This window comes from Diachasma alloeum, unplaced genomic scaffold (genome assembly GCF_001412515.2).
Source record: "Diachasma alloeum isolate Michigan unplaced genomic scaffold, Dall2.0 Dall_scaffold_00180, whole genome shotgun sequence".
Taxonomy (NCBI): domain Eukaryota; kingdom Metazoa; phylum Arthropoda; class Insecta; order Hymenoptera; family Braconidae; genus Diachasma; species Diachasma alloeum.
The window spans coordinates 1,885,754-1,906,223 of NW_021680346.1; the positions used below are offsets into that span (position 1 = coordinate 1,885,754).

Genomic DNA, 20,470 nt, shown 5'->3' on the forward strand with positions numbered 1-20,470 from the left:
TTGTCTGTTGAAGGCAGAAACAAATTGATCACATTTCCAAATCTATTCAGATACTCCAAAATCTATTTTCCGACAAAAACCATCTAAGTCAGCAGGTCTAAGCATCTGCCAAATGATATCGCTATCAACCGCGAAGAATTCACCAAATGAATCGTTCGATCCATCCGAATCCTGACGCCCCCAACCACCTCCGAGCTCCCAACGAGGACAGAGAAACCGAAATATAGCGTAAACAACTCACTAACCGAGAATACAAAGAAAAGATGAGCGCAAAACAGCCACTCTAGCCAGTTCTCTCCCCACAGTATTTCTCACCAAACCGGGGAAACTAAAATTCTCTCCACTCTACAATTATACTAGTTGAGCCAATACACGCTAATTGTGTTTGAACTCGACCAAGGAATGACAAGACGCGTCGCGTCGCGAAGCGCAGACGATCGAAAGAGGGAATCAAATGTCATAAATTCATGCCAAGGAATCACAATTTTTCCAGAAATACCACCAACTTTGATTAAACCGTCAAAAGAATCGACGTTTCAAAACAAAAAAAAAAGATCTATCAAATGTCCTGTTATTTCTCCTAATTTTACCACCGGAAATGATTCCTTCACACCAATTCCCTATAACAGATGATCGAGAGCCTCAAATGTCACAATGTTCGTCTATATCGCTGTGTAATTGGCTGTCTGATACTCCCGTTGTAAATAACAATGAAACCATTCAACGTGACGTATCAATCGAATCAATCTTTCGATCATCGACACCTCGACGCGACAATGATTAAACGGAGAAGGGAGACGGGGGAGGTAGGAATAAAGGAGAAAGATGTGTGAGGGGGAAGATCTATCTATTCGACTACTTTCCATCCTCATACGCAGTCGGGTTTACACTATAGATACAACTTATGTACAAACTGCACCGCTACTCGCGGCACTCAGACTATACGTATTTGCTAGACAATTGTTTCGCTAGCTCCGTATACTTGAGAAACTTTGAGTGGGGGCTCTCCTCGAGAGGAGAGGCCGATGGTTGAGATGGGCTGCCATTTACCTGTTGTACAGGTGGTGACTTATTGTGCTGTGAGCTAGGTGGTGATGCAGCGCTGTGACTGGCTCCGGACGACGACTGAGCAGCGACCGCAGCAGCGGCTGCTGCGGCCGCGGCTGCCGCAGCCGCAGCTGATCTGCCGATCGTCAGGGGATCCGGAATGACGCCGTCCTTGACGAAATGCATCTTCGAGAGATGATGCCTGTAGGCGCCTTTCGATATGAAAGGCGTATCGCAGAATGCGCACTTCATGATGGAGTCAGCAGTGACAACGGCGTCGTTGCAAGCCCAACTGAAGGCCAGAATGGCACCTGGTGTTGGGCCACCACTTTGGCCGGAGCCCCCAGAGCTTGCGCTCCCACTGGTGGAAATACTTTGGCCACTGCTGCCTGCCGATCTTGAGCTGCCAGAACCACTGGGCACTCGGGTTTCAGTCTTGTCACAGAGCTTTTGCAGAGCTGCGAGGGGGTGGCTACTGGTCTTGCGACTCTGCGAGTCGGAGTTGGCGTTGGCACCAGTGCCACCTGAAAGGCTATCAAACATCGAGGAGAGAGCGCCAAGGCTGCTGGATGCCTTGGTGTCCGGGGTGCCCCGAGGGGTCACTGAACGGTCACTACTGGCTGGACTACTCGTGCTGTTTCTGCAGGGACTTCTTGACGGCGGGACAGGGGGTTGATCGTGCTGGCTTGGTGGTCTCGGAGTGGAAGGGTTCACCTGGGGCGACGCCGCTTCCCTAGTCTCGTCGATTCCTTCATGAATCCGCGGATGGCAGTTGTAAGAGGGCGACGTCGCCTCGTCCTCCCTGGTGTCGTCCACCAGTTCCTTCTTCACCACCACGTCCCGAGGGGCTTGGGGATCGTCCTCGTTGGTTATTGACTGCTCGCCATCGTCGTCGTGTGGCTCCTTCTTCACGATAACAGACTCCTCGTCACCGGATTCTTCCGGCAGCGAGTGACGACTGGGTGTTGTGCTCTGCTTGTCCGGTGTCGATCGCTGACGATGCGACGATGTCGACAGTCTGTCGTGACTCATGGACAAGTCCATACGTCTCTCCGGTGTCAGTGTATCTGTTCGATTGCTACCCCTCTCTGATATCGAGCTCGATTCGCTCCCACTTCTCTCCCGTCTCGTTGCGTTCGCGGAGTTGTAGTGCTGCTGCTGATAATTCCTCAGTAGATTCATCGTTTGCGGATCGACGAGAGGTTTTGTGTAATCCACGCTCTCGTCGATGCCCAGACGCTTGAGGATACTCGAGCCTATCGGCGCCCCCGGCTGGGCGTGATGCAAGCCCGGGGTTCCGTGTCTCACGCGTGAGTCAAAGCTCTTCTCAATGAGCTTTTCAATCGCGTTAAGTACAGATGGTGAGGATGTGCTGTTTGTCGTTTCATTGGCACTGGCGGTGGGAGCCTCTTTACCCGGTGTTGTGGCGTCACTCGCCGACGACGGCGATCGGTGATGTCTCGATGACACCGATGACGTCTCCTCATTCACGCTCTTTCTACCGCTCTCAGTGAGCACTTGAGTCATGTGATTGGACATCAGCGCATTCTTGAGGAAATTACGTTGATTGACACCCACCGCTCCCGATCCTATGCACTGACGTATATGCTCGACAAACACCGTGGTCTCGATTTTATCCCCACACTTTTCGCACGTTATCCTCCCAGCGTGTTTACCAAGGCTGTGAGCAAGTCCTGCCGCGGAATCACCGTTTTTGAATTCATTCTGCGCTCGCTCAAGCTCGAGGAGTTTCCGCACCGGCAGAGACTTCTTCCTCTTCTCCCGGGTCTGTCTTCGTCGACCCCCGCTCTCGGTAATCGAGCGCATGATGTGCTCCTTGTAGTGGGAGTTCTTCACCATGTGATTACTGAGTTCCTTCAACGAGCTGAAGGCTTGATCACAAACTTTGCAGGTTAATACAGCACTCACGTGACTGCTGGTGGCGCCACCAGGCGGGCCACCGGTGTTGCCCCCGTGCTGTCCGCCCCCGCCTCCTGGGGGTAATCCCGGACCACCTGTGGACCCACCCGTGGACCCAATCCCAGCAGATCCCCCACCACTGCCACCCTTACTATCGTCCGACGATTTCCAGGAGATGATTTGCTCCTGGGATATGATGTTGGTGTAATGCTGTGTCTGCTGCATGTGGGAGGTCATTTCAGCGAGAGATCGGAAGCTCTGACCACACCACATGCACTTGAGAATCTGCCGCGTCTGTTCAGCACCCTTGCCCAACCACACGTCCTGTCCGCGAACTAGTTTCCGGGGCAACGGCATCGTCTCCTTGATGAGGAGGTTCAGCTCAGACGGACTTTGTTTACTACTTGGCGTCGCGTTACCTCCCTGGGATTGAGGTGGTTGATGGGAGGGCTGCTGCTGCTGTGGCATCGACGATATCGAGGGTGGCTGCAGTCCAGAGGACGGCATGTTGACAGGCATATTGACACCGCAGTGTTTCGCCTCCTTCATGTGCGTCGTCATCGCGGCCAGCGTTGGGAAACTTTGTTTACACCACACGCATTTGAGTACGTCCTTCGCTTGATCAGCACCTTTGTTGAGCCAGTGAGACTGCCATGCGCTGTGTCGACTTCCTGACGCTCCACTTGGATTGTTACCACCGGAATTACCACTGGAGCCACCTGACGACGACCTGTAGAGCTCGTCGCCACCGAGTTTACTGAGTTCACTCATCTTCTCGAGTGCTTTGGTCGCTTCACTGGGCTGGTAGGACTTGTCCATCACAGGTGGTTTCATTTTGCCGTTCCATAATTGATGGGGATCTACACTGGGTGTGCTCTTGGGCGATAATTGTTGTTGACTAGTAGCCGCAGCAACAGCTGCGGCAAAGTACGGAAGGTGTGAGGCGACGACCGGAGAACTCCACGGAGATACGACGGGTGGTCGTCCAAAAGCATTAGCCGGCGAGTCTTGATGAGCTGGGGCGATTGATCCGAGTCGAGAGGATTTTCTCGGTGGCGGTGGGGGCGACTCGTCCTCCCGAGACGGCCGCTTCCTACTCGACACCGAGAGATCCAGGGGCCCGTTGTTAGTTTCATTCGAGGACGAGGGTGTTGGCGGTTTGCTGAGGTTCAGAATTTGCTCGTCATCGTCTTCATCGGCGGACGACGCCTTCCGCGTGCTGAAGTCCAACACCACGGGGAGGGGTGTCGCGGTTGGCGAAACTTCTCCGGTACTCGCGGGGGACACGAGGATACCCGGAGTTGCGGCGGGTGGTGAGCAGGATGACGATACCAGTGGTGATACCGATCCTCGGGCCGAGAGGGGCGAGTGACCCAGGAGGAATCTCTGGTGGGTTTGCTGTATGTAGGCTGCCATAACCGCGGCAGAGTGGGAGGGCAGTAGGGGGTGACTACCGAGGGGTACAGGCACAATGCTGCTCGGACTAATTGGACTCGTGCTGCTGCGAGTTGCCTGAGGTGGGGGACTTCCGGCTGCTGGACCGGACGATTCCCGCGAATCCCGTGAAGGACAACGCGGACTCATTGGCTCCCTGCGAACAGAGTAAATGTCGCATATTTTATACCCCAAACTTGGCCGATTACGGAATTGGTGAATATGGGAGCATACAGGATTGTCAATGGGACACTTGCTGGGGTGACAGAATTATCGGGACAAAGTAACGAAACATGAACAATTAACGTATCATTTAAAAGGTCTTATAAAGTAAATAAAACCCATATTTGAATATTTATCAACAACTGTTGGAACCTAAAGCCTAGAACCCTCAATAATCATACATAAGTAATCCCGCCGGGTACAACAGATAATTAATCTCATTTCTATTCTCGATTAATTATAATTTCCAGAATGACCAAATTAGAGAATTCTAGCGGAATTGGATGATGAGACATGCAATAACTTGATCGATCACTTTTGTTGAGTTATTTATATCGGCATGATCGATCTTCTAGAGATACAATAGTACACATTCCTCAACAATTCCATCAGGACGAACTAATAATCACTAAAGTCAATAAAAATTCAATTCAAGTCAATTCAAATTACAGTACCTGTTAGATCTACGAGAAGCGCAGTTGCCGGGACAAATAGTAACACGTGAGTATATTTTGACGAAGCAACACGCAGGTTCTAAACCTGTGAACGACTCGCTCGTAACTGACTCCTCTGACTGAATACTGAATGCGTGCAGCGAGATGAAAGGGGACCACCGGTACGCATGCAGGGGAAGTTTTTGGGGCTGAGGCGGGACGTAGTAGGGAAGCGGAACGTGTACTAGGTACTCAAGTGAGGGTGTGTAGGTAGTGGGAGCCGGGGGAGGAGGGGGGGCCGATGAAAGCGAGAGAGAAATAGAAAGAGCGAGAGGTATACCCTGCCGACAGAGCGGGATTACGGGGAGAGTAGAATGAACACGCGCCTATCTCTATTAGCCGAATGACGCCGCGACAACCGCCTATGTGATATCGGGCTCGTTTATCCCCGTTTACACGACGAAAACTCACCGACGATTTGTTAGCGATCAAACAAAATTTGAGAACGGGTTAGACGGCCCGAGAGACATTTATTTCTTCAAAGCAACACCGGCGGTTCGATTTACAACTGTTTCTGCTTTTATTTACAACTCATATTTGAACATTGATATCGCGGCTTAGGTGGGTTATGTGGAAGTGAGCGTAAGCAGGTGATGCAGGTGAAAAAAAATAAGACGCTGAAATATGAGCGGTACCTGTCGGGTGGTCCTGTATCTCTCAGGGCAGTAGGATTTAACCTCATTGAGGCTAATGGTGGTGGTGTTGACGGACTCTGCTCTGAATCATCGTCATCCGTTCCATCGGCCTCTTCATCCTCCTTGGTAACTGGTGGGCAGCCCCTTTCACTCGGACTACTTGGTCCATCCTCATCAACACAGTCACCCTCCTCAGCCTGGAGTTCCGTTCCAGGACCTGTGCCTTCGACGCCGTCCTCCCCTGAAATCATAATCAAAGCAATGGAGCCGTTAATGAAATGAAATCATTCGATACCGCGATTCAAGTCTCCACGTGATTTTTAGAACAAAAATCCTGGATGTTGATGACAATTCTCTCGGCGACGAGTAACCTGAAAGACCGAAGGAAATTCAAACGATCGACGCGGGGCTAGGGTCTTTCCAAGTATGAAACAGCCGCAAGCAACAGAAGGGTATTTAGTGCACACCCTCCCCCGTCCCCCAACCCAACTCAGAATTGATATAAAGGTACTGATGGTGAGTGTAACAATGACGCTATCGCTTCATTTATCAGCCTTTGGAGGCACTGTCGACGTGATCTCCGTTGCCGGCCGACATCTCTAACCAGGTAGTTGGTGAGAGTCTACAGGGATGCATCAACTAACATAGCCAACGATGCCAGTAGCCTCCATTGTTGGGGCATGGAGGACTTCCGTCACGAAGGCATTATGAATTTTAATCAAATCGTTCCCCATTTCAAACCTTTCACCATTCACAATTCTCTCTGGTCTACTTGTTGTCAAACATCTCCATGAAGACCATCCGACGTGGCAACGCTTTTTTCACCCCAACCGTTACTTCATTTCCCGAAAGCCAAGACCATCATCTGATTACTCATCAACAGGTGATGAATGCAAATGAGACACATCAATGTTTATCGATAGAATGATATAAAGAATGAGCAGTAGTTCGAGGTGGTTGCATGGAGGAATGAGAAGGGAGACAAAGGAACATGGCAACACGAGCTCAACCCGGACACACCATGGCTGTGATCAAAACCCCCTTTCGCTCGAGGTACGCACGTAACGTGGAAAAAAAACCGCCATCTTGAATTGGGAATATGTCCTTAACGTGGAGAATGAAGAAGGGAGTGTCGTTATAGGACGGGTAACCTCCTAGCAGTGGTGAGGACACTGGAGGGACCCTACGAGAGAGGGAGGATGGTAGCAAATGCAAGTTGCAGTGAATGTATGTAAGGTCGGTGTATAGCCCCGGGTGGGGACGGCCACAGCGTATCCAGACGTCCTCCTACCTTGCCAACTGGCCAACCAAATGATCGTTTGTTCGCGGGGTTCACGTACGAAAGAAGGGGGATAGGAAAAGGAGATCGCACATTGATCCGTCGGGGCATCGGCAACTAATTACGCAGATTTATGTCCCCATTGTCCATTGTCTGGTGACCAAGAGAGGTAAACCCAAGTGGATGAATGTGTGCGTTGGGGTATACCTTGGGCGATGCTTTCCTCTCGCTGTGTGAATGCAGGGGGGGAACAGCAGGGAGAAGAATACGAAGAAGATGGGAAATGAGGGAAGGACAACGGACGATGTGCAAGACAAACCGAGGGATTGGGATGGTTTGGGATGCAACAACGTTGCGGAGGGGAAACAGTAGAACTCGTGAAACCAGGGCGGACCACCAGCGGACACAGCCCCGCCCGCTCCTGATATCGTCTCCTCGGAGCTCTTACTTCTGTCCTTCTCCCTCGTCATTGGATTTTTATTTTCATCTTTGGTTCTGCGGTTGTCCTTTTTTTCACCGGAGAACAGAAAGCTTCCAGAAAGCGCGACGCGGAGGCACGGCATTCGACACTCTCGAGTGACTGGCCTAGCGCACTCCCCCTACTCCACCAAATCACTGGGTTGACGGCGAGTGATTTAGAACCAACCGCTATACTGTGTGAAAGATATCGGTGAACTTGTCTCTCTTCTTTCGGGTTTTTTTACGGAGAAACGTCAGTTTCAATGTTTCGATTCGGAGAAACCGGATGGGAGTAAATTAACCTTGGATAATGGATCGATGGAGGACATTATTTGAAAGAGCATTCGGTTTTTGCTCCTAGATCCTGTCCTTTAATGAATCGATGGGATTTGATCATTTTTGGGAGGTATTGGTGAACCTGTTCCATCGATATTAATGACGATTCAATTTATACATTAATTTTTAAGATTTTTGATCAAAAAAACTGCGGGGGTCAGAAAAAGTGATCCCCATATTTAGTAATATTATTAGAATTTGCACCTTTCTATTACTATTGTTTTTTGATCTTAATTGAAATTTGAAAATAATAAAATAATTCAAGATTTTAATTTTCTAATAACTATTGAGTAAATAATTATAAATTTCATAAAAGAGTTTTTCGATTAGATCTGTAATGGTCAAACTCCGGTGACGATTACTGGGCACCTCTGCCGCTGACCCCTGGTGACATCTAGACCCTCACTTCGTCGATTTGACGGAAATTTGACGGACAGGATGATGCAAATGAAATATCATTACAAATTCATCGTCATTATTATCATCATAATCATCAAAGTTAACCATAACCTGATATCTCCAAGCATTTCGCCATGATTTAGCGCACCGTCCAAGGTCAATACACAAAAAAAAAATTACTTCTCACCAGTACAAACCGGTACTTAGAGGAAGTTCACTTTTGAAAAATTCATTTTGTGTCCTTGGGTGAAGTACCACATCTGCCGATCGAGTAGAAATGGTACTGGGAGAAAGTAATATCACTACTTACTGTCAGTACTTTTAATACCTTTCACAAGTACCAAAGGTACTTGTGAAAAGTAATTTTTCGTCACTAGTCCGTTAGGGACTGTTTCACGGACGCTCCGCGTCCCTGAAACGGGCGTCGTGACAAAAAATATTGTTCAATACACGGCCGTGAGGAACTTTCCTGCCTCATATGATTACACGACTCGCCTTCGGCTCGTCCTGTAACCTCATATTCGCCAGCAAAGTTCCTCACGGCCTAGTGTCGAAATGTACTATTTCAACTTCTCTCAAGTTCTTTCAGGACTTAATTTCAGTACTTCCAATTGATTACTTTAGTAAAAAAAAGTGAATATTATTACCGGATAGAACGGGCTTTCTGACGCATTTTTGTAAATAGAAATGTTCAGCAGAAGATATTTTGTAGGAAAAAATCAATAGATTGCGATTTTTATGGATGTTTTCGAGAATTATTGGGATGCTTTCGAGCCTACAAAATTTCAATTTTGTTCAGATTTTTGTTTTATGTTGTTATCGACATTTAAAAGGCTTCGAAAAATTATTTTCGATTTCTTTTCAATTTTAATACTCACGAAACGGGAACTATTTGGATTTTTGAATTTTTAACGAAATTAGATTTTTAGAAGAGATAGAATAGTACATTACATGCCCGAGCCTTCGGCTTGGAAGGCAATCTTGCACGTGGGGGAGGGTGATATGTTTTCCATGGCGAGGTGTGTAGGGGAGGATGGGGCAAAACGGCCCCCTTTCAATCGTCAATATTTTCCGATTCAATAATCCGATTGGGATGAGTTAGAGCTCGTTTTGAAGAATGAAAAATGTTGAAACTGGGAATTTTCACAATGTCATTCACAAGTTATTGACAATTGAAGGGGGGCCATTTTGCCCCACCCTCCCCTATATTAATTTTCGTGTCGAGGGACCTGCAAAACGCCAATTTTGTGGCGCGCAGCGGAACAAAAATGGGGTTTTTCAGGTCCCGTGACACGAAAAAACATTTTCGAGTTCGTATACTCAACTTATATTGAGTTTATTTGGTACTTTTGAAAAGAACCAGCCAGGTACTCAGTACAAGTAATACTTGTGACAAGTACTGAAGCACTTCTCACCAGTACCAGGACTTCGAGGAAGTACAAAAATGTGCCTTTTCCCCCGAAACCCCTTGGTACTGGGTACAAGTACTTTTTCTACTGATCAAAAGTAATTTTTTTTTTGTGTAAGAATTCCGACTGCTCCCAAGCATCAGAAAGTGGTTTGCGAATGGGAGTGTATGTGGGGTGTCCCGGGGTACCACGGGACGCCCGATGCAAAATACTCGCACGACCAGAGGGAGCCTCTCCTCTCGTTTCCCTATTGGCAGGGGCCGCTAACAAGGCGCGCATGGCGCTCGCTTTCACGGGTAGAAAAGGTATACAGCCCGATGAACAAGGAGCCCGTGGTGTATCCGACTGGAGGACCTGACACTCGAGAAGATCGCTGCTGCACGATATCCCCCTTGCTTCTGTCCTCGGCTCACTCAGGAGTCCCTGCTTTAGTCCAACGTAGAAGAACCCATACATTATTAGCTACGGATAACGTGGACTTAAACTTTGTTGCTGTTCTACGTTTTATATTGTTTTTTTATGAGTGTATTTATTTTTTGTACGTTACTGGATGTTTCGTATGTGTTTCCGAGTCCGAGCACCGGGCGTAGGTTGGCAAGAGAGGGTAGGGGGTCACGTATACAACAAAAATTAGTCTTATCGATAAAGGCTAGGCTGTTTGTATATATACGTGTAATGATTCTGAATGTTCACGACAAACATGCGCGCACGATTCGAGCTCCTGAGTGGATATATGAAGATAAGTGATATCCCTTTACCAGGGGTACATGGTTTATTTGTTGTGTTGTGCTACGGTGTATGTCTGGTTTAAGCGGAGGAATTTTTCAGAGATATTGGTCAGGGCATTTGTAATTACGATGGGGACTGTTATTTCATAGCTGGCTGAGGTCTGGATTTCCATACACGTGAATTCAAAGTCAGTTGGATTAGTTCTTTAATGACACTGCGGTGATGGAATGATTCATTTATTTCAAACGAGATTCATTAACTATTGACGAATGGTAGAGATGAATATGACGAAATGAATATTCGTTAATAGGTGACTATTATTTCATAATTATCTGACATGTGCGGATTTCGTGAAAACTGTTTAGCAAAAGTTTTAGTGAGGTAAGTATTCCCACGGAGTCCCTCTATCAGACATTCTGCGACGTCGTTGGGATTTTGTTATTGAAAAATAAATAAGGACCTATCGAAACCTCAAACGTCAGTTGTCTCGATGAAAAAATCAGGTGGATCAGATATGAAGGAGTGCAACTCAGATAATTGCACATGGTGATCTAGAAATACCTACCCATTAAAATTTTTCATCTCAAAAGCCCGCAAATCCTCAACGACTGAGTCTTTCGTACAGATATGTGCCAGACAAGAATCAGAAAAAATAACGAGATGAAATTCTGATGCAACGATTGTTGAAGGGGTTTACGGAGAAGTTTCTTGGACGTGGAGAAGGAGCATGACGGACAGGTTGGATGATGGTTTATATAGTGGAAAGAAGGAAGATATGAAGGAGATGGACAGGCGGGCCGTCAGACAGACAGGCCAACACACAGACACACTACCGAGGCTGAGGGACGAGAAAGACGGGAAGGCTTTTGCATTGTGATTCTCCCGTGGCCCAACGTCAAATGACTGACGGCTGAATCCGTTCGTCTTCATATACGCATTTCGTCTCCCTTCGGCCAACTGGAAACACGGAATATCTCGTGAAGGTTAAACACACTTACGATCGCGTTCGATGGATGGTATACACCCGCTGTCGGTTCCCGTTTGAGTCATTCGAGACGGGGATTGGGGACTCATTATTGTTTGAACATTCTCTTATTTGCGGATTGGTGAATATGGCTTTTATCTCCTTTTCTCCGGGCGAGGACAGAAGAGCAAAGTTTGGTGAGTGCATTTGTCAGAGTGATTTGGTGGAGAGTTTGAAGAAAAGACTGAGTACTAAAGGTAACATCTATACTCTCCGGCTCCTCTTGCCTACCTGACTGATTGACCGATGGCCCAGCCGTTATCCCAAGTCAACACTCACTCCATCAAGCCTCGGTGAGTATCTTTTCTCTTTTATTCCTCGATTCGTCAGACGCTGCCTTCAACAAGGTTTAACTATAATGCATCTACATTAGGTGTATCGGGGGATGAGGGGAAATTGAATTTGGTGGATTCAAATTTATCATCGGTTATAATCTACACAAAAGAAAATTACTTTTGATCAGTAGAAAAAGTACTTGTACCCAGTACCAAAAGGTTTCTGGGGAAAAGGCACATTTTTGTACTTTCTCGAAGTTACAAAACAACTTGATGCAAGTATCATGCGTCAAGTATCTGGGTACTGGTGAGAAGTCCTTCAGTACTTGTCACAAGTATTACTTGTACTGAGTACCTGGCTGGTTCTTTTCAAAAGTACCAAATAAACTCAATATAAGTTGAGTATAAAAACTCAAAAATGTTTTTCTACCTCTTCTAAAAATCGAATTTCGTCAAAAATTCAAAAATCCAAATAAATCCCGTTTTGTGAGTAATAAAATTGAAAAGAAAGTGAAAATAATTTTTCGAAGCCATTTAAATGTTGATAACAACATAAAACATAAAAATCTCAACAAAATTGAAATTTTGTAGGCTGGAAAGAATACCAATAATTCTCGAAAGCATCCATAAAAATCGCAATCTATTGATTTTTTCCTACAAAATATCTTCTGCTGAACATTTCTATTTACAAAAATGCCTAAGAAAGCCCATTCTATCCGGTAATAATATTCACTTTTTTCAATAAAGTAATCAATTGGAAGTACTGAAATTAAGTCCTAAAAGTACTTGAAAAAAGTTGAAAAATTACTTTTCACTAGTACCTTTGGTACTTGTGAAAAGTACTAAAAGTACTAAAAGTTGTGGCAGTAAGTAGTGATACTACTTCCTCCCACACTGATAGAATGATTCATTTATTCCAAACGAGATTTGTTAACTATTAACGAATGGTAGAGTTGAATATGACTAAATGAATATTCGTTAATAGTTAACGAATGGTTCACTTGAATGGCGAAAGTCAAGTCAAACAACGTTCCTCAAATATAGATTCGTTAACTATTAACGAATGGTAGAGTTGAATATGACTAAATGAATATTCGTTAATAGTTAACGAATGGTTCACTTGAATGGCGAAAGTCAAGTCAAACAACGTTCCTCAAATATAGATTCGTTAACTATTAACGAATGGTAGAGTTGAATATGACTAAATGAATATTCGTTAATAGTTAACGAATGGTTCACTTGAATGGCGAAAGTCAAGTCAAACAACGTTCCTCAAATATAGATTCGTTAACTATTAACGAATGGTAGAGTTGAATATGACTAAATGAATATTCGTTAATAGTTAACGAATGGTTCACTTGAATGGCGAAAGTCAAGTCAAACAACGTTCCTCAAATATAGATTCGTTAACTATTAACGAATGAACATTTGGTGAGACCGAATAGACCGATTAAACTTCCCACCAAAATCCATTCATTAATAATAACTAATCCGTTCTATCAGTGCAGTACCATTTCTACTCCATCGGCAGATGTGGTGCTTCATCCAATGACACAAAATGTACTTAGGACGAGTATTTTTAGAACTTTTCATAAGTGAACTTCCCCCAAGTACCGGTTTGTACTGGTGAGAAGTAATTTTTTTTTGGGTGTACTTGCAGGGTGAAAGATGGAACTGGAGAATCGGAACTGACGGGGAATTTACATCAAAGAGACAATATTCAGGGATTGATTTTTACCGTCGCACATACAGACGTATTCCCCAACCACTTGGACAAGATTCTCAATCGTGCACTGATCGACACGGCTTGAAAGCCTCGAATCCGGCTGGGCCGATTGCTTTTCTCTCGACGAAAAGGCACTGGGTGGAACATGATTTTAGCGGGTAAAGTGTCGCAATTCAGCGGTGGAGATGAGTAATCCTCCAGGATTTGTCGATTTCTTGGAATAAAAAATATCGATCTGAATGGTAGAAGGTTAAGATGAAACTAGGGAACGATTTGATTAGGTGAATACTGGGAAAATATTTCAGTAGCGAAGTGGTCAAACGATTTCAGTCGATTCCGTTTTTAGTTGAGTTTTCCAGAAATATTTCCGAATTGAAAGGAGATAACGAAATTTCCATTATAACCTTTTTTGGAGAGCGAATTGAGTGCTACTAAAAAGGTCATGAGAAAAATTTTGCTATCTCCTTTAGATTTCGAGATATTCATTAAAAACGGGCCAATAGCTAAAATTGACTTAAACCGTTTGACCACTTCGCTACAGATTTTTAAATCATGCGAAATCTTGTAGGTTTCGTTGAAATATCAAGGATAAAAAGTGATGGCGAGAGAAAAAATCTAGAATTATGAATAAACAGGAGGAGAAAATTTCCGGAATATGAAAATTGATATTGAGTTTTGGATTACTTAATTTTATTCTAGACATTCTCGTTGAATGGCGACAAACATTGAATAAAAATACTTGTAGCCATTTTTCCATATTATTCTTTTGTCGAACGACTGAGTCTTCCTCAATTCTTCGAATTTTCATGTTTATCCCCTACTATATCGTTCATTGACTGATGAAAATCTCAGATCTGAAGAAAAATTAGAAATCATAATAGTTACAATACTAACTGTAGATCGTGAGAAATTGGAGAAAATGAGTATACAATACTATTTCATTCTCAATTCGCGGCGTTTCGATTAAAATTTAATCTTCCTGAGGCTCTGAATACCAACAAATACAAGGAAATTCATTAACATTTACAATAAAAAATTCATCGATGAGACTCGTTATGACATTCATCGAACATGGAGATGAATCACAATTATAGTTACAGTAGTACAGAAGAATAGCTGCAAAAAATAATTATTGATCATAAAAAACACGCGTGTTCTTCATCAGGGCATTTATTCTGCATTAAAGAATTGTTTCAAATGAATATTATTACAAAGCAAACTATCGTCAATCTATTATAAAAACGATACAAAAAATCCCCTAAACTGAATTTTTCGCTGATGAAAATATTCCGCCAGTTGATATTTTTCAAAATATAAATTTTTCCGTGTGGGATGGAATCGAGAAAATGAATCAATAGCGAAGTGGTAAAACGGTTTAAGTCGATTTATCTCCCAATTGAGTTTTTGACGAATATTTCCGAATCTAAAGGAGATAGCGAAATTTTGATAATGACATTTGTTGTAGCTCTCAATCGGCTCTACAAAAAAAGTTATAACAAAAATTTTAATATCTGCCTTAGATTCCGAGATATTTATTGAAAACTGGTCAATAGTGAAAATTGACTTGTACCGTTTTACCACTTCGCTACTGAAATATTTCTCTCAAGTAAATGTATAATTGGGAAAAATAATTTTTCATCTCACTGCAAGTTGACCGCCGGGGCAATACAGGTCCTCTTTATCCCGTATTTGTTATTGAACAAAAAAACGAGATGCAGCAGTTCCATAAATTAACGTGAAAATCAAAAAGTGTCATTTTAGCGGTCGTAAATAACCGATGATAGATTGCCATCGCGCTATAAATCACAACAAGGACCATTTATTTCTAAATTGGCCAGTACTTTATTATTGGACTCTGTGTAGAGCGCACTCAGCGGGTACATTCTAGCGAAAAATATTAGTTGCACATAGTGAAATGACGCAGCTGGCTTCGGTAAAGAATGAAAAGACGCCGAGAGATCGGACTGTAAGTTGCAAAGGTGGGGGGAATGACGAAGCGGCAGACGGACAGGAGTGACGCTGAGTGATGGACAGGAACTCAGTCGAGGTATTAGAGAGACAAAGAGCAACGGAGTGGGGCAGGGAAAAAAAGAGCATGAAACTGCAGTGTCAAGTATCCAATATCTTTTGAGTACAAGCGAGCGAGTGAGACGAGAATTCAATTCCACTCGCTTCATCCTGCCTCCAATGATTTCCATTTACCTCACCCTTTGGATAAAAATACATTCACACGAAGTGTAAAAAAAAGATTGATGAAAGACATCTCCACAGAAGTCCTGCATGACGATTAATCGTTCACTTTCGCATCACTGTTTACTGATCCAAAGAGACTTGGGCTGTATTAAATACCGGGTGTACAAGGCCTGACCAATAATAAACGCGCAAAAGAGAAGCAAATCCGGTGACGGGATGATGGATGAAGCCCAACGTCCGTTCGTCGAAACTGTCCACATTGGATGGGGGCTGAGAGGACGTGCACAAGAGACAGTGTGATGATCGATGCATTGGGCTCCTTAGGTAGGCAAAATCTCCACAACTCGTTTTCCATCGAAACTCCCCCCCCCCTCGCTGATAAGAGTTGTCTTACAAACGTCAGCTGTGACCAGTCCACAGCATGAGTGTACTTCACGGAAGTCATGTCTTTTGACGACAACCAACGACGTGAAATGCGATTAATGCTTGCACAACTCGTCGAAGGAGTTTGAGGTGCTGCCAAGTGGAGTTATAAACACAAAAGAATGAAAAAGCGAAATCGAATAATCCCGCTGATGGCATTGCTGCATCTAGACATCACGCGTGTGTGTGTGTGTGTGTGTGTGTGTGTCTCCGTTTTAGTCGATAGGAGTGATAGGTTGTTGGAATATATGACTATTGAGTTGAATCGTAGCAGGTGTCACGAATCGGAAGAAGAAGCCTTGGTAATACTCGTCCGTTGCGAGCACAGGACGTATAGAAATCGCAGACAGAGAGAGAGAGAAAAAGTGAGTGAGAAAGAGGGGTGAGTGCGGGGGAGGGAATGAGAGTGAAGTGACAAGAGGGAACGCCTTCATCACGATGTCCGTCAACTCTGGCTCTCCTTCCTTTCTCGTTCTCTTCTCACAACTGGCATACCCCGACACTCCGGGCTTCTCCTTGCACTTTCCGTCACGCTGTCTTTCTACGTGTCAGTCTTCTACGACCGACTGCCGTACAGTCGGTCTCCGTGACAACAATAATTGTCAGCGAAGTAACGTCTCTTCACGTCCTGGGGACTTCGGGCTACGACGAACGACAGCAGAGGGTAGATGGGTGGGGAGAGAAGCGGAGAGATGATGCTGGGTTACAACATGAGGGACGGGGTGGATAATTCAACGTGGGCGAGTGGGGAAAATGAGGGGAATTAGCTGGGGAAGTCTTCGAAAGGAATGAGTGTCTTGTGGAGTTTTAGGGGTTGTAGAACTGTTGTCGTTTGAATATTGGTGACACTCGGAATTCATAAGGATGATAAAATCAATGGTAAATGTGGTAACTCGCTGTGGCGGATTCTATTATCGCTAGAGCGCTATGATTTTTTTAAAATAGAACGTTAAAGCAAGTGTAGACGGTCTGATTTTGTCCACTCATGACAATCAGGATGTCTCGAAAGATACTGGAGCCCCTCGATTGGACATCACAAGACGTATTCCGTCACACCTGCCAACCCTTCTATGGATTTCTAACCAGACACATGTCCCATCAGTTGACCTAAGATTAACCTACAATAGCCTCAAGCAATCCTTGTCTAATATATTTCAAGCCATTTAATTGTCATTTGAACATTGGTGACACTCGAAATTTACAAGAATGATAAAATCAATGGTAAATGTGATAACTCCCTGTTGCGGATTCAATTCTCACTAGAGCATCATTGGTCTGGTGTTGTCCACCATGAACCCGTAAAAATCAGGATGTCCCGAAGGAAGTTGGAGTCCCTCGATTGGACATCACCAGACGTATTCCGTCACATCTGCCAATCCTTCAACGGATTTCTAACCAGACACATGTCCCACCAGTTGACCTAAGATTAACCTACAATAGCCTCAAGCAATCCTTGTCTAATATATTTCAAGCCATTTAATTGTCATTTGAACATTGGTAACACTCGAAATTCATAAGGATGATCAAATCAATGGTAAATGTGATAACTCCCTGTTGCGGATTCAATTCTCACTAGAGCATCATTGGTCTGGTGTTGTCCACCCAAGAAAATCAAGATGTTCCGAAAAAAATTGGAGCCCCTCGATTGGACATCACAAGACGTATTCCGTCACATCTGCCAATCCTTCAACGGATTTCTAACCAGACACATGTCCCACCAGTTGACACAAGTTCGCCATAAAATCGATACACATTCCTAAGATCCTGTCACTCTCGAGAGCATTGCACTGAAGCATCTTGAAGGTGGAGTTTATTATGGACGTTGTGAGAGAGATACCGTTTGCCACTAACAGCTTAGCCACGATCGTATTTGAAAGAGTATCCAACGATGCCAAAAATAGATACCCTGGTGAGCGAGGCGAGGGCCGACGCACCGATCCGTTCTAATAAATATTGTGTCAACATAAATAAGCTAGTCTTGACGGAGGCCTCAGTGGAGAGGATTCAGAGAGGGTGAGAGGAGCCGGAAGCGTTGAGTAAAGCAGAGAGTACACGTCTACAGAGTGACGGACGCTTGATGTACAGAACGACAGGTGCATTCACTTTAGCTACGGTGATTCTCACTCAAAACCTATCGCCTCCTCTTTAATTTGAATTGCTGCCTATTCGTAAGTGCCTTTGTATACACTTCAGAGTCATTACTTTCTCACACTCGACGAGATGATGTAGCTCATTGTCAGACAACTTGTCTAAGACAAGCCATTGCCCACGAGAGATTGAGTTATCTCTCCCATCTCCCCAATGACATGAAAAACTTTTCCTCTTAATATAACCCCAAAACTGATGAAAATCAATTGCAATTCAGCCATTTCTGTCACCTTTCCGTGCAATCAATCAATCAGCCATGTCAGAATCCAACAGACGCTCCAGTGAAATCACAGAGGAACAGAAAGTTGGGGATACTAAAACCGACGTAGGAACAGATTTATGCGACACACATGCGGCAAACCGTATAACTCACTCGATCGCCCATAATATCCTCCCCTGGAGTCTCCCAATCTCCTTTTCACTCGCACATCTCTTCTTCATACTCGTTATTACCTTCAATCCCCTTAGCCCTCCCCTTCTCCACCCCCTCTGGATCTCACCGCGCTCTTTCTGACTCTCGTGATGCTGTGCGAAAGCCTACCTTCAGCCATCAGTGAGACGGACAAACCAACACAAGCCCAGATACTTTTACTCTCATACACAATATTTATTACGTATCGGGATTATGTTCCTCCAGTGGTTCTCATCTCTATAATGAACGGATGAGATAGGGTCTCGAGGGAATTGAGGATATTGCCCTCGATTCCTAGTGAAAAATGTTTTACTCTTTTCAATATTGAAATAATGCGGACTTTGTCTGCCTGCGTGTTGAGTCACACTGAATCGCACCTCCATTTGACAGTCCAGGTTGTGCACACCATAACAACGACCCCGAAGGAGTGAGGGGGGAGGGCCTCCTTTTTTTTTCTACCTCCCCTCCCGATGATGTTCATACGTGTATACTTCTGTGTAACATCACACACAAACAGTTAACAGTTACGGGTATAACACCCGCAGACTCGGTAGCCGTAGCATTATATCGTGAGCAGAGAGGAGAAGTAATTTATAGTTGCAATAATTTATTGGGTACCATGGGGGTTTATACTTGCCTGACGCGTAGCCATCCGTCACCGTCAGTGACGTCACCTCCCTCCGCAACATAATGACTACCTACGTCGCCAGACTGTATATTCCAGTGGATTCTACATCATCTACTGATATTCACAACTGCAGAGCAGTTATTTCGAGGATAAAATTCAATAGAATTAACGGATTTGTAATTTAAAAGCATTCTAGGGCCTGGCTAGGTCGGCTAGACAGAGCCCTAGATTCCGTTTATCGCGCTGATCGACATTTCTGATTCTCTATTACATCTCCGCCGAGGTGAATCAGACTGGGGGAAGCAAACAGGGGAGGGGGGAGGGGACTTGAAAGGAACAGGACGACTGAACGGGGAGAGGGACAGCGCCAAGGATGCGAGTGGAACTGACGTTGACGGGCGTTTGTCACTGTCCTTGGCAAATAATATCCAATGCAGGCCTCCAAGGTATAACTGTAGTCATACCCACCCACTGGCTCACCCTACATAAACCCTACCCGACTATCTCCTATTGCTACAATAAACACAAACTATGAAAGCGTTGAGCGGACACGATATAATGCCGACCCACTCGTGTTTACGCGATGAGAGATGGTTGTCAGCTGTACTGCCTTCTGATCGTGGCACACTTGACGACATGACGCCTGGTCTAATTGCAATGATCTGTGTACAAAGATTGTGATGAGTGCTAATGGTGTGGATAGGGTTTTTTTTTAGCGATGGATGAGTGCTAGTGAAAGCAAAGGGGAATTTAGTGGCGAAGTGGTCAAGTCTGAGTGGTCAAGTTTTTATGGCTTATTTGGGATGTGAATATCTCGAGGGTGTGCTGTTTTAGCGGAAAATGTCATAAGGGATTTTTTATGGGGAATTTTTTCAGCTACAAAAAAAGTTATTTGACAATTTTTCCTACCACCAGTCGCTTCTGAGATAAATGCAAATTTACAAAAATGGATTGATGACAGGATTTCGCACAAGTGATTTTTTTCATCTTCTTAAATGTCAAAATATCTTTATAAGGAGTGACTCGAGAGAAAAATATTAAAACATATTTTTTTTTTGAAATTTTCTCAGCTGTAAAAAAGGTCCTTCAACTTTTCCCCCCAAAACTATTCCTATCTGAAGTAACCGCACCTCAACAAAAATAAAGAACTCGGCGCATTACAGCTAACCACTTTGCTCCCAAATTAGGCCTGCAATTTGTTCTTCCCCTCAGCCAACAAGTCCGTCGGTTCACTCGAGTTCAACTAGGGGTTGACTTCACCCCCCCCCCCCCCCCCCC

At 44.7% G+C, this 20,470-nt stretch overlaps 1 protein-coding gene across 1 annotated transcript in view; it reads right to left on the reverse strand.

The window, feature by feature from the left end:
• Window positions 1–939: 939 nt before the first annotated feature.
• LOC107044353 (protein tiptop) overlaps window positions 940–20,470 on the reverse strand; it is a 40,770-nt gene continuing 21,239 nt past the window's right edge. Inside the window, exons 2-3 of the mRNA XM_015266206.1 lie at window positions 5,753–5,993; window positions 940–4,558 (exon numbers count right to left, since the gene is read on the reverse strand). Of these exons, the coding sequence (XP_015121692.1) occupies window positions 940–4,558; window positions 5,753–5,993 (3,860 nt within the window). The remainder of the gene's footprint in view (window positions 4,559–5,752; window positions 5,994–20,470) is intronic.